This window comes from Oncorhynchus keta, chromosome 4 (genome assembly GCF_023373465.1).
Source record: "Oncorhynchus keta strain PuntledgeMale-10-30-2019 chromosome 4, Oket_V2, whole genome shotgun sequence".
Classification (NCBI taxonomy): domain Eukaryota; kingdom Metazoa; phylum Chordata; class Actinopteri; order Salmoniformes; family Salmonidae; genus Oncorhynchus; species Oncorhynchus keta.
In genome coordinates this window covers 65,361,766-65,374,548 of record NC_068424.1, presented here as the reverse complement: position 1 = coordinate 65,374,548, position 12,783 = coordinate 65,361,766, and the positions used below count along the sequence as shown (strand labels likewise).

General features: G+C 42.6%; 1 protein-coding gene across 18 annotated transcripts in view; it reads left to right on the top strand.

Annotated features, from left to right (window-relative positions):
- Positions 1-12,783, top strand: part of sfxn5a (sideroflexin 5a) — a 42,486-nt gene that overhangs the window by 4,842 nt on the left and 24,861 nt on the right. For 2 of the 18 annotated variants that reach the window (XM_035767703.2, XM_035767696.2), the window contains exons 2-3: positions 8,178-8,246; positions 8,688-8,765. In XM_035767703.2, coding sequence (XP_035623596.2) covers positions 8,178-8,246; positions 8,688-8,765 — 147 coding nt within the window. Of the gene's footprint in view, positions 1-8,177; positions 8,247-8,687; positions 8,766-8,803; positions 8,815-8,841; positions 8,864-8,901; positions 8,913-8,950; positions 8,962-8,988; positions 9,011-9,037; positions 9,060-9,097; positions 9,109-9,146; positions 9,158-9,195; positions 9,207-9,233; positions 9,256-9,293; positions 9,305-9,342; positions 9,354-9,391; positions 9,403-9,440; positions 9,452-9,489; positions 9,501-9,538; positions 9,550-12,783 lie in introns of those variants that run through there. The other 16 variants (XM_052512671.1, XM_052512622.1, XM_052512669.1 and 13 more) reach the window with 16 other exon arrangements.

The following is a 12,783-nucleotide window of genomic DNA, read 5'->3' as shown; positions in this document are numbered from 1 at the left end:
GGGCATATACAGGGCGTTGCCGGTATAGAGTCAATGTGCGGGGGCACCGGGTAGTTGAGATAGTATGTACATATAGGTAGAGTTAAATAAAGTGACTATGCATAGATGACGCCAGAGAGTGGTGGGAGGGCAATGCAAATAGTCTGGGTAGCCATTTGACCAGATGTTCAGGAGTCTTATGGCTTGGGGGTAGAAGCTGTTTAGAAGCCTAATGGACCTAGACTTGGCACTCCAGGACCGCTTGCCTTGTGGTAGCAGAGAGAACATTCTATGACTAGAGTGGCTGGAGTCTTTGACAATATTTAGGGCCTTCCTCTGACACCACCTGGTATGGAGGTCCTGGATGGCAGTAAGCTTGGCCCCAGTGATGTACTGGGCCATTCGCACTACGCTCTGTAGTGCCTTGCGGTCGGAGGCCGAGCAGTTGCCATACCAGGCATTGATGCAACCAGTCAGGATGCTCTCGATGGTGTTGCTATAGAACCTTTTTGAGGATCTGAGGACCCATGCCAAATATTTTCAGTCTCCTGAGGGGGAGTAGGTTTTGTCGTGCCCGTTTCACAACTGTCATGGTGTGCTTGGACCATGTTAGTTTGTTGGTGATGTGGATCCCAAGGAACTTGAAGCACTCAACCTGCTCCACTGTAGCCCCGTCGATGAGAATGGGGGCGTGGTCGGTCCTCCTTTTCCTGTAATCCAGAATAATCTCCTTTGTCTTGATCACTTTGAGGGAGAGGTTGTTGTCCTGGCACCACATGGCCAGGTCTCTGACCTCCTCCTTGTAGGCTCTGACCTCCTCCTTGTAGGCTGTCTCGTTGAAGTCGGTGATCAGGCCTATCACAGTTGTGTCATTGGCAAATTGAATGATGTTGTTGGAGTCGTGCCTGGCCGTGCAGTCATGAGTGAACAGGGAGTACGGGAGGGGGCTAAGCACACATCCTTGAGGGGCCCCTGTGGTGAGGATCAGCGTGGTGGATGTGTTGTTACCTACCTTTACCACCTGGGGGTGGCCCGTCAGCAAGTGCAGGATCCAGTTGCAGAGGGAGGTGTTTAGTCCCAGGCTCCTTAGTTTAGTGATGAGTTTGAGGGCACTATGGTGTTGAACATTAAGCTGTAGTCTATGAATAGCACTCTCACATAAGTGTCCCTTTTGTCCAGGTGGGAAAGGGCAGTGTGGAGTACAATAGAGACTGCATCATCTGTGGATCTTTTTGGGTGGTATGCAAATTGAAGTCTAGGGTTTCTGGAATGATTGTGTTGTGAGCCATGACCAGCCTTTCAAAGCACTACAGACATAGCTACAGACATGAGTGCTATGGGTCAGTAGTCATTTAGGCAGGGGCACTATGCTGGTCTGTTTAAAACATGTTGGTATTACAGACTCGGACAGGGAGAGGTTGAAAATGTCAGTGAAGACACTTGCTAGTTGATCAGCGCATGCTCGCAGTACACGTGCCTGTAATTCGTCTAGCCCTGCGGCCTTGTGAATGTTGACCTGTTTAAAGGTCTTGCTCACATTGGTTGTGGAGAGCGTGATCACACAGTCTTACGGTACAGCTGGTGCTCTCATGCATGTTTCAGTGTTATTTGCATCAACGCGAGCATAGAAGCAGTTTAGTTCGTCCGGTAGGCTCGTGTCACTGGGCAGCTCTCGGCTGTGCTTCCTTTTGTAGTCTGTAATGGTTTCTTCACCATGTTTTCTGTCTGGGTGAACCATTTCAGTTGGTCCGTGATGTGTATGCAGTGGAACTTAAAACCTCCCACCTTCTCCACTCCTGTCCCATCGATGTGGATAAGGGGAGCTCCCTCTGCTGTTTCCTGAAGTCCACGATCTGTAGCTTAGCATCTGCTTCATCTGACCACTTTTTTTGTTGATCTAGTCACTGGTGCTTCCTGCTGTAATTGTTGCTTGTAAGCAAGAATCAGAAGGATGGAATTATTGTCAAATTTGCCAAATGGAGGGCGTGGGAGAGCATTGTATGCATCTCTATGTGTAGAGTATAGATGGTCCAGAGTTATTTTCCATCTGGTTGCACATTTAACATGTTAATTTGGTAAAGCTGATTTAAGTTTCCCTGCATTAAAGTCCCCGGCTACTAGGAGCACCGCCTCTGGGTGAGCGTTTTCTTGTTTGCTTATGGCGGAATACAGCTCATTCAATGCTATCTTGGTATCAGCCTCTTGACTGTGGTGGTATGTAAACAGCTACAAAGAAGATAGCTGAAAACTCTCTCGGTAGGTAGTGTGGTCTGCAGCTTGTCATGAGAAACTCTATCTCAGGTGAGCAATAGCTCGAGACTGCCTTAGATATCGTGCAACAGCTGTTGTTTACAAAAATACAGTTGAAGTCGGATGTTTACATACACCTTAGCCAAGTACATTTAAACTTAGTTTTTCACAATTCCTGACATTTAATCCTAGTAAAAATTCCCTGTCTTAGGTCAGTTAGAATCACCATTATTTTAAGAATGTGAAATGCCAGAATAATAGTAGAGAGTGATATATTTCATCAGTGGGCCACAATAAGTTGGATGAATTCTGGCCCATTCCTCCTGACAGAGCTGGTGTAACTGAGTCAGGTTTGTAGGCCTCCTTGTTCGCACACTCCTTTACAGTTCTGCTCACAAATGTTCTATAGGATTGAGGTCAGGGCTTTGTGATGGCCACTCCAATACCATGATTTTTTTGTCCTTAAGCCATTTTGCCACAACTTTGAGAGTATGCTCACATAATTTTCCTACCTCATGATGCCATCTATTTTGTGAAGTACACCAGTCCCTCCTGCAGCAAGGCACCCCACAACTAGATGCTGCCGCCCCCGTGCCTCACAGTTGGGATGGTGTTCTTCAGCTTGCAAGCCTCCCCTTTTCCCCCCAAACATAATCGTTGTTATTATGGCCAAACCGTTTTATTTTTGTTTCATCAGAGCATAGGACATTTCTCCAAAAAGTATGATCTTTGTCCCCATGTGCAGTTGCAAACTGTAGTCTGAGTTTTTTGTATGGCAGTTTTAGAGCAGTGGCTTCTTCCTTGCTGAGCGGCCTTTCAGGTTATGTCGATATAGGACTCGTTTTACTGTGGATATAGATACTTTTGTACCTGTTTCCTCCAGCATCTTTACAAGTTATTTTGCTGTTCTGGGATTGATTTGTGCTTTTCGCACCAAAGTACATTCATTTCTAGGAGACAGAACGCGTGTCCTTCCTGAACGGTATAACGGGTGCGTGGTCCCATGGTGTTTATACTTGTGTACTATTATTTTTACAGATGAACATGGTACTTTCTGGCTTTTGGAAATTGCTCCCAAGGATGAACCAGACTTGTGGAGGTCTCCAATTTATTTTCTGAGGTCTTGGCTGATTTCTTTAGATTTTCCCATGATGTCAAGCAAAGAGGCATTGAGTTTGAAGGTAGGCCTTGAAATACATCCACAGGTACACCTCCAATTGACTCAAATGATGTCAAATAGCCTATCAGAAGCTTCTAAAGCCATAACATCATTTTCTGGAATTTTCCAAGCTGTTTAAAGGCACAGTCAACTTAGTATATGTAACCTTCTGACCAGCTGGAAATGTGATACAGTGAAATAATCTTTCTGTAAACAATTGTAGAAAAAGTTACTTGTGTCATGCACAAACTAGATGTCCTAACCGACTTGCCTAAACTGTAGTTTGTTAACAAATCATTTGTAGAGTGGTTGAAAAACGAGTTTTGATGACTCCAACCTAAGTGTACAGTGGGGCAAAAAAGTATTTAGTCAGCCACCAATTGTGCAAGTTCTCCCACTTAAAAAGATGAAAGGCCTGTAATGTTCATCATAGGTACACTTCAACTATGACGGACAAAATGAGGAAAAAAATCCAGAAAATCACATTGTAGGATTCTTAATGAATTGATTTGCAAATTATGGTGGAAAATAAGTATTTGGTCACCTACAAACAAGCAAGACTTCTGGCTCTCACAGACCTGTAACTTCTTCTTTAAGAGGCTCCTCTGTCCTCCACTCGTTACCTGTATTAATGGCACCTGTTTAAAATTGTTATCAGTATAAAAGACACCTGTCCACAACCTCAAACAGTCACACTCCAAACTCCACTATGGCCAAGACCAAAGAGCTGTCAAAGGACACCAGAAACAACATCGTAGTCCTGCACCAGGCTGGGAAGACTGAATCTGCAATAGGTAAGCAGCTTGGTTTGAAGAAATCAACTGTGGGAGCAATTATTAGGAAATGAAAGACATACAAGACCACTGATAATCTCCCTCGATCTGGGGCTCCATGCAAGATCTCACCCCGTGGGGTCAAAATGATCACAAGAGCGGTGAGCAAATATCCCAGAACCACACTGGAGGACCTAGTGAATGACCTGCAGAGAGCTGGGACCAAAGTAACAAAGCCTACCATCAGTAACACACTATGCCGCCAGGGACTCAAATCCTGCAGTGCCAGACATGTCCCCCTTCTTAAGCCAGTACATGTCCAGGCCCACCTGAAGTTTGCTAGAGAGCATTTGGATGATCCAGATGAAGATTGGTAGAATGTCATATGGTCAGATCAAACCAAAATATAACTTTTTGCTTAAAACTCAACTCGCCGTGTTTGGAGAACAAAGAATGCTGAGTTGCATCCAAAGAACACCATACCTACTGTGAAGCATGGGGGTGGAAACATCATGCTTTTGGGCTGTTTTTCTGCAAAGGGACCAGGACGACTGATCCGTGTAAAGGAAAGAATGAATGGGGCCATGTATCGTGAGATTTTGAGTGAAAACCTCCTTCCATCAGCAAGGGCATTGGAGATGAAATGTGACTGGGTCTTTCAGCATGACAATGATCCGAAACACACTGCCCGGGCAACGAAGGAGTGGCTTCGTAAGAAGCATTTCAAGGTCCTGGAGTGGCCTAGCCAGTCTCCAGATCTCAACCCCATAGAAAATCTTTGGAGGGAGTTGAAAGTCTGTGTTGCCCAGCAACAGCCCCAAAACATCACTGCTCTAGAGGAGATTGGCATAGAGGAATGGGCCAAAATACCAGCAACAGTGTGTGAAAACCTTGTGAAGACTTACAGAAAACGTTTAACCTCTGTCATTGCCAACAAAGGGTATATAACAAAGTATTGAGAGAAACTTTTGTTATTATACTTATTTTCCACCATAATTTGCAAATAAATTCATTAAAAATCCTACAATGTGATTTTTCTGGATTTTTTTTCTCATTTTGTCTGTCATGGTTGAAGTGTACCTATGATGAAAATTACAGGCCTCATCTTATTAAGTGGGAGAACTTGCACAATTGGTGGCTGACTGTAAACTTCCGACTTCAACTGGACAAAGACTGCCGCCCTTTGTCTTACCAGATGCTGCTGTTCTATCCTGACGGTACATTATATAACCAGCTTGATATTGTTGTCTTTCAGCCTCCGTGAAGCATAAGATGTTACAGTTTTTAATGTCCCGTTGGTAGTTTAATCTTTCCAGTAACTCGTCCAATGATTGCACGTGTGCTAGCAGGTTTTGCACTGTGTTTTAAGAATCAACCCACATAGCTGCTCTGTCTTACTTTGTATCCCCTAAACATTAGATCACTGAACTCTACACAACAATTAGCAGGTTAACCACTAATCACATCAAGTCATGTGAAATGAGATGTTAATTAATTTGATGTTGAATTATGTGTCCCACTTTAGACAAACAACACGTTAATAAAAAGCATCTGCTGAATGACTATGACTAAAATGTATTAAAGCATTCATAATGTATTCATAAGCCCTACATGACTTTACAAAGCATCTATGAGTAATGTCATACTACAGAAAGGGTGATTATAAAAAGTCCCTATATCTGGTGCTTTGGAAAATGAAGCATAACCCTTTTGTCACCCTTTGCATAACATGGGATTTTCTTCTGGGTGATTTCTGAGCCATGGGCCATCCATATAGACCTTATTAAAGGGTTTATGAATGCTTCCTTGAGCCTTAAAAGTGATCTTCTTTAGAGCGGGACCGGATTATTAAAGATCTGCCTATGCAACATTAATGGTATTCAATAAAGTAAAGTATCGGGTGTTTTTGAATTTTGTTCTTCTTGGACCCACCCACACTGTTAAAAATGAAGTGCTTTGTAACACTAAAACTAGTGACGTCTGAGCTGTCACCACCGTAAAGGAGACGAAACCTTTAGCGTAATGGATGACTGGTGGATTGCACTGAGCCCTGGACTGTTTTGTATGTCTGCTACTGCTGACATTAGCACTCATTGCAGATATAATACCATATTTCTGTAGATTTTTAAGAATATTAATATGATAAATACCTTACAGATCTTTGAACTGTCTTACTTTATCAATATAAAAATGTGAAAGACCTGTTAATGCTATGTACTTTTGATAATCTGAAAAGATAAATCATGTTTTCTAATTATTTTCCTGGACAAACGTAATTTTTGTTTTCACAAAAATATATTTTCTTGTGTCCTTTGTTTGAGCATAATGCTGTACATTTGACCTTTTGGAATTACTGATGCGTTTATAAACACGTGACAGGACTGGAAACGCCAAAATAGTGTTTAGGAGCTCAGAAAGAGGAAACAACACCAAAAGGCATTTTATTGTGCACTACACAGGACTCGAAATGCCATAATAATATTTTAATTTCACTGTTAGTCTACACCTGTTGTTTACAAAGGATGTGACATGAAAAGTGATTTATTGAGTCCATGTTCAGTCTACTTATCTCAAGTTTGAATCAGCACAACAGTCCTGAAGACTGAGTCGACTAACGCAGTGTTTTGACAAACGGGAGACCCGGGTTCACATCCACCTTTTCACATGAATGCCCACTTTACACATGTTAAACATATTGATTGTACCATTATTTATAATCTCATGAGCCTAGCAGCTGTAGCCTATAATTAGTGTAAAAGTTTTAAATTCTTCTTTAAAATGTTGATCCAAATATTGACTGAATCACCATCAATCAATAGTTATGCTTTTAAAACCATTTGATTGTATGAGAGACAGTCTGACAAGTCTGTTTTTGTGTTTTGATGCTGCCTTTTTAATTTATTTGTATTGTTTACCTTTTTATTTAACTAGGCAAGTCAGTTAAGAAGAACTTCTTATTTACAATGACGGTCTACTTCGGCAAAACCCAGACGACGCTGGGCCAATTGTGCTCAGCCCTATGGGACTCCCAGTCATGGCCGGATGTGATACAGCCTGGATTCGAACCAGGGACTGTAGTGACACCTAAGGCACTGAGATGCAGTGCTTTAGACCACTGCGCCACTCAGGAGTATACACAAAGTCACCAGAAAGGGTTTTCACAACTCTCTCCCATTCTGTTTTGAAATAGATTTAGTTTTTCATAACACATACATTAGGTTTACATTCAAACACCAGATCTCCATTTAGGTGCACTACTTTTCATGGTTTTACTAGACAATGATGGTGTTTTGAGTCTTTCTATTTTAACTGCACTCTGTGCATCACTGACAACATGCGTAGCTGTTGAAGATGTCCTCTCCCTCTTTTCCCCCCCTATATTCTGCAATTGGCTTGCAAGGTTAGCCGACTGAAATGATGCATCGTAGAAATAATTCACATACATTTGTCTGAACTCGAAATCAAAAATGATTCCCCAAAATAACATGGCGAGCTGTAGTAGAACGTTTATTTTGATTGGCTATTTTGTGCATTTATCAAAATCCAAATGTGTCATGTTAACAAGATTAGTAGGTAAATCATTCTTCTTGCACAGTTTAAATCAAACTATTAATCTGACTATTCACAATGATCATATTATTGTGTGCATACTCAGTGCCGGCCGTGTTCCTATTGGTCAGTATAGTCTCGTAACACCAGCCACACTAGACGATAAAGGCCCCAAAAATCGGACACTGCCAGAACTGTCGGAGCCTACGACCGCACGTAAAGTACTTAAACGGCAGACCTAGACACTGTCACACTGAACGAGCCAAGATGTCTGACAGTCGTTAACGACCTAAGAATTTGCCCACAACTTGGACATTTTGTCTGGGATGGCAAAATCGTGACATAAGACAGCTAAAATTGTACAGTCTGCAATGGCTTTAACCTATTTACAGAGATTGGGTGTTAAGATTTGGTAGTACTGCATGGTTAGCTCATCAATAATTAACTAGGCTCTTTCTCTATTCCAGAGTACCTTTCTTGGCCGGCTGAGACACTTTGTAGCGATCATCGACCCCAGCACACTCTTTGTGTCTGAGGTAAGGTACAGTTGAAAACATCCATCCACATACTGTTTTAATAAATCAGCTATAGTTTTTGGAAGAGATACAAAAAACGTGGCTTTCCACTGACTTTCTGATTTGAATATGAGACTTGGGAACTGTGGCAACAGGAGAATGCCGTCCACATTATACTGTAGATCTGGAATCCAATCTGATAGCGCAGGGACGGACTTGGAACAGAATTTCTCACACAACACCCCCCACCACCACCCCCAAAATCCCCATTATTAGCCAAATAATTATTCGTAAAAAAACAAACAATTTCGACAGGCACCCTGGGCTAAAGATGGACCAGCCCATCTGACATTTGCCAGAACTGCCGTTACCTAGTCCTTCTCTAAGATAACACATTTAAGAAGAAACCTAACTACCTACCGTTAATTCTCTTGTTGACTCAAATTACTCTTATCTCTCTAGAAACGATTGAGAGAATGCGTCAAACTCCTGGAGGATTTTCAACATGGAAAACTACCACCGGGAGTTACAGATCTACAGGTGAGGTTTTAAACATGGAACACTACCACCTGGAGTTACAGATCTACAGGTGAGGTTTTAAACATGGAACACTACCACCGGGAGTTACAGATCTACAGGTGAGGTTTTAAACATGGAACACTACCACCTGGAGTTACAGATCTACAGGTGAGGTTTTAAACATGGAACACTACCACCTGGAGTTACAGATCTACAGGTGAGGTTTTAAACATGGAACACTACCACCGGGAGTTACAGATCTACAGGTGAGGTTTTAAACATGGAACACTACCACCGGGAGTTACAGATCTACAGGTGAGGTTTTAAACATGGAACACTACCACCTGGAGTTACAGATCTACAGGTGAGGTTTTAAACATGGAACACTACCACCTGGAGTTACAGATCTACAGGTGAGGTTTTAAACATGGAACACTACCACCTGGAGTTACAGATCTACAGGTGAGGTTTTAAACATGGAACACTACCACCGGGAGTTACAGATCTACAGGTGAGGTTTTAAACATGGAACACTACCACCTGGAGTTACAGATCTACAGGTGAGGTTTTAAACATGGAACACTACCACCTGGAGTTACAGATCTACAGGTGAGGTTTTAAACATGGAACACTACCACCTGGAGTTACAGATCTACAGGTGAGGTTTTAAACATGGAACACTACCACCTGGAGTTACAGATCTACAGGTGAGGTTTTAAACATGGAACACTACCACCTGGAGTTACAGATCTACAGGTGAGGTTTTAAACATGGAACACAACCACCTGGAGTTACAGATCTACAGGTGAGGTTTTAAACATGGAACACAACCACCTGGAGTTACAGAACTACGGGTGAGGTTTTTTCTATAAAAAATTCATTTGTCAGTGTTAGATTATTTACAGTGCCTTCAGAAAGTCTTCATACCCCTTCACTTTTTCCACATTTTGTTGTGTTACAGCCTGAATTTAAAATTCATTAAACATTTAGATTTTTGGTCACTACCCCATTAATACCAAAGTGGAAATATTTTTGACATTTTTTAAAAATTCATTAAAATTGAAAAAAATGCTGAAATTTTAATAAGTATTCAACCCTTTTTTATTTTATTTTTTACCTTTATTTAACTAGGCAATGACGGCCGAGGAACAGTGGGTTAACTGCCTTATTCAGGGGCAGAACTACAGATTTGTACCTTGTCAGCTCAGGGATTCGATCTTGCAAACTTTCGGTTACTAGTCCAACGCTCTAACCACCAGGCTACGTTGCCGCCCCATTTATGACAACCATAAATAAGTTCAGGAGTAAACATTTTCAAGAACAAGTCGCATAATAAGTTGCATAGACCCACTCTGAGTGCAATAATAGATGCTATAATTTACACTTTGAATGGTGTAACAATACACCCAGACACTACAAAGATACAGGCGTCCTTCCTTACTCAGTTGCCGGAGAGGAAGGAAACCACTCAGGGATTTCACCATGAGGTAAATGGTGACAGTTAGAGTTAAAACAGTTACAGAGTTTAACGGCTGTGATATGAAAAAACTGAGGATGGATCAACAACATTTTAGGTACTCCACAATGCTAACCTAATTGACAGAGTTAAAAGAAGGAAGCCTTTTCAGAATACAAATATTCCAAAACATGCATCCTGTTTGCAAGAAGGCAGTAAAGTAATACTGTAAAAAAAATGGCAAAGCAACAGTAGCGATGCATGGGTAAAATCACAGGGGAAACTAATTCAGGATAATAAAGGTGTATTACAACTGATGTGTTGTGATAATTGCGTTGTTTGCTCTATAAATAGTTAATATTCCTTGATGCCGTTTTATATATAGGCCTAAGGCAGAGAGAATAACAAGACAGTGGTAGAATAAATCCAACCACACATTTGTTTCTTTACAAAACCGGAGAGCAAAATCTGTCCGGTGAAGACCACAAAACATGTTGCATGTAACAAACAGTTACATGACTTACAGCATGGTCAAGCAAGGTAATGTTTCAGACATTGTCGGACTACTAAACAGCTATTGATTTAGAACCACAGAGAGTTACCGGAAGTCACAAAGAAAACAGGAGCTGCCTCGAACTATTCTAGCACCATTTCAACTTCAACATTTCATCCTCATATCACCTATGCTTAGTCTAATCCAGTGACAACGAAAAGATACCAAAAACTAATTAGGCCAATCAATGTAAGGTAAATATGATGTGGCTGTGCATGGTACTGATTTCTCTCTCTATGTGTGTTATCAAGTAGAAGAAAACATGTTTACTCACCCTAACGCCAATGCCATCCTTTTCATGTTGCCTAAACGGTCTATGACTCTCTCATACAGTACACGCTTTTAGTTTTTGTTGTCCTAGGCTACCTGGCTAAAATACACTGCTCAAAAAAAATAAAGGGAACACTTAAACAACACAATGTCAATCACACTTCTGTGAAATCAAACTGTCCACTTAGGAAGCAACACTGATTGACAATACATTTCACATGCTGTTGTGCAAATGGAATAGACAACAGGTGGAAATTATAGGCAATTAGCAAGACACCACCAATAAAGGAGTGGTTCTGCAGGTGGTGACCACAGACCACTTCTCAGTTCCTATGCTTCCTGGCTGATGTTTTGGTCACTTTTGAATGCTGGCGGTGCTTTCACTTTAGTGGTAGCATGAGACTGAGTCTACAACCCACAGAAGTGGCTCAGATAGTGCAGCTCATCCAGGATGGCACATCAATGCGAGCTGTGGCAAGAAGGTTTGCTGTGTCTGTCAGCGGAGTGTCCAGAGCATGGAGGCGGTACCAGGAGACAGGCCAGTACATCAGGAGACGTGGAGGAGGCCGTAGGTGGGCAACAACCCAGCAGCAGGACCACTACCTCCGCCTTTGTGCAAGGAGGAGCAGGAGGAGCACTGCCAGAGCACTGCAAAATGACCTCCAGCAGGCTACAAATGTGCATGTGTCTGCTCAAACGGTCAGAAACAGACTCCATGAGGGTGGTATGAGGGCCCGACGTCCACAGGTGGGGGTTGTGCTTACAGCCCAACACCGTGCAGGACATTTCGCATTTGCCAGAGAACACCAAGATTGGCAAATTCGCTACTGGCGCCCTGTGCTCTTCACCAATGAAAGCAGGTTCACACTGAGCACATGTGACAGACGTGACAGAGTCTGGAGACGCCGTGGAGAACGTTCTGCTGCCTGCAACATCCTCCAGCATGACCGGTTTGTCGGTGGGTCAGTCATGGTGTGGGGTGGCATTTCTTTGGGGGGCCGCGCAGCCCTCCATGTGCTCGCCAGAGGTAGCCTTGCTGCCATTAGGTACCGAAATGAGATCCTCAGACCCCTTGTGAGACCATATGCTGGTGCGGTTGGCCCTGGGTTCCTCCTAATGCAAGACAATGCTAGACCTCATGTGGCTGGAGTGTGTCAGCAGTTCCTGCAAGAGGAAGGCATTGATGCTATGGACTGGCCCGCCCGTTCCCCAGACCTGAATCCAATTGAGCACATCTGGGATATCATGTCTCGCTCCATCCACCAACGCCACGTTGCACCACAGACTGTCCAGGAGTTGGTGGATGGTTTAGTCCAGGTCTGGGAGGAGATCCCTCAGGAGACCATCCGCCACCTCATCAGGAGCATGCCCAGGCATTGTAGGGAGGTCATACAGGCACGTGGAGGCCACACATACTACTGAGCCTCATTTTGACTTGTTTTAAGGACATTACATTAAAGTTGGATCAGCATGTAGTGTAGTTTTCCACTTTAATTTTGAGTGCGACTCCAAATCCAGACCTCCATGGGTTGATAAATTTGATTTCCATTGATTTCTGTGTGACTTTGTTGTTAGCACATTGAACTATGTTAAGAGAAAAGTTTTTAATAAGAATATTTCATTCATTCAGATCTAGGATGTGTTATTTTAGTGTTCCCTTTATTTTTCTGAGCAGTGTAGTTGCTCGATAACCGAACTTCCTTTCATGGGCAATGATACGCCAGGCCATCTAGTTAACATTAGTATTCTATCACAAATCA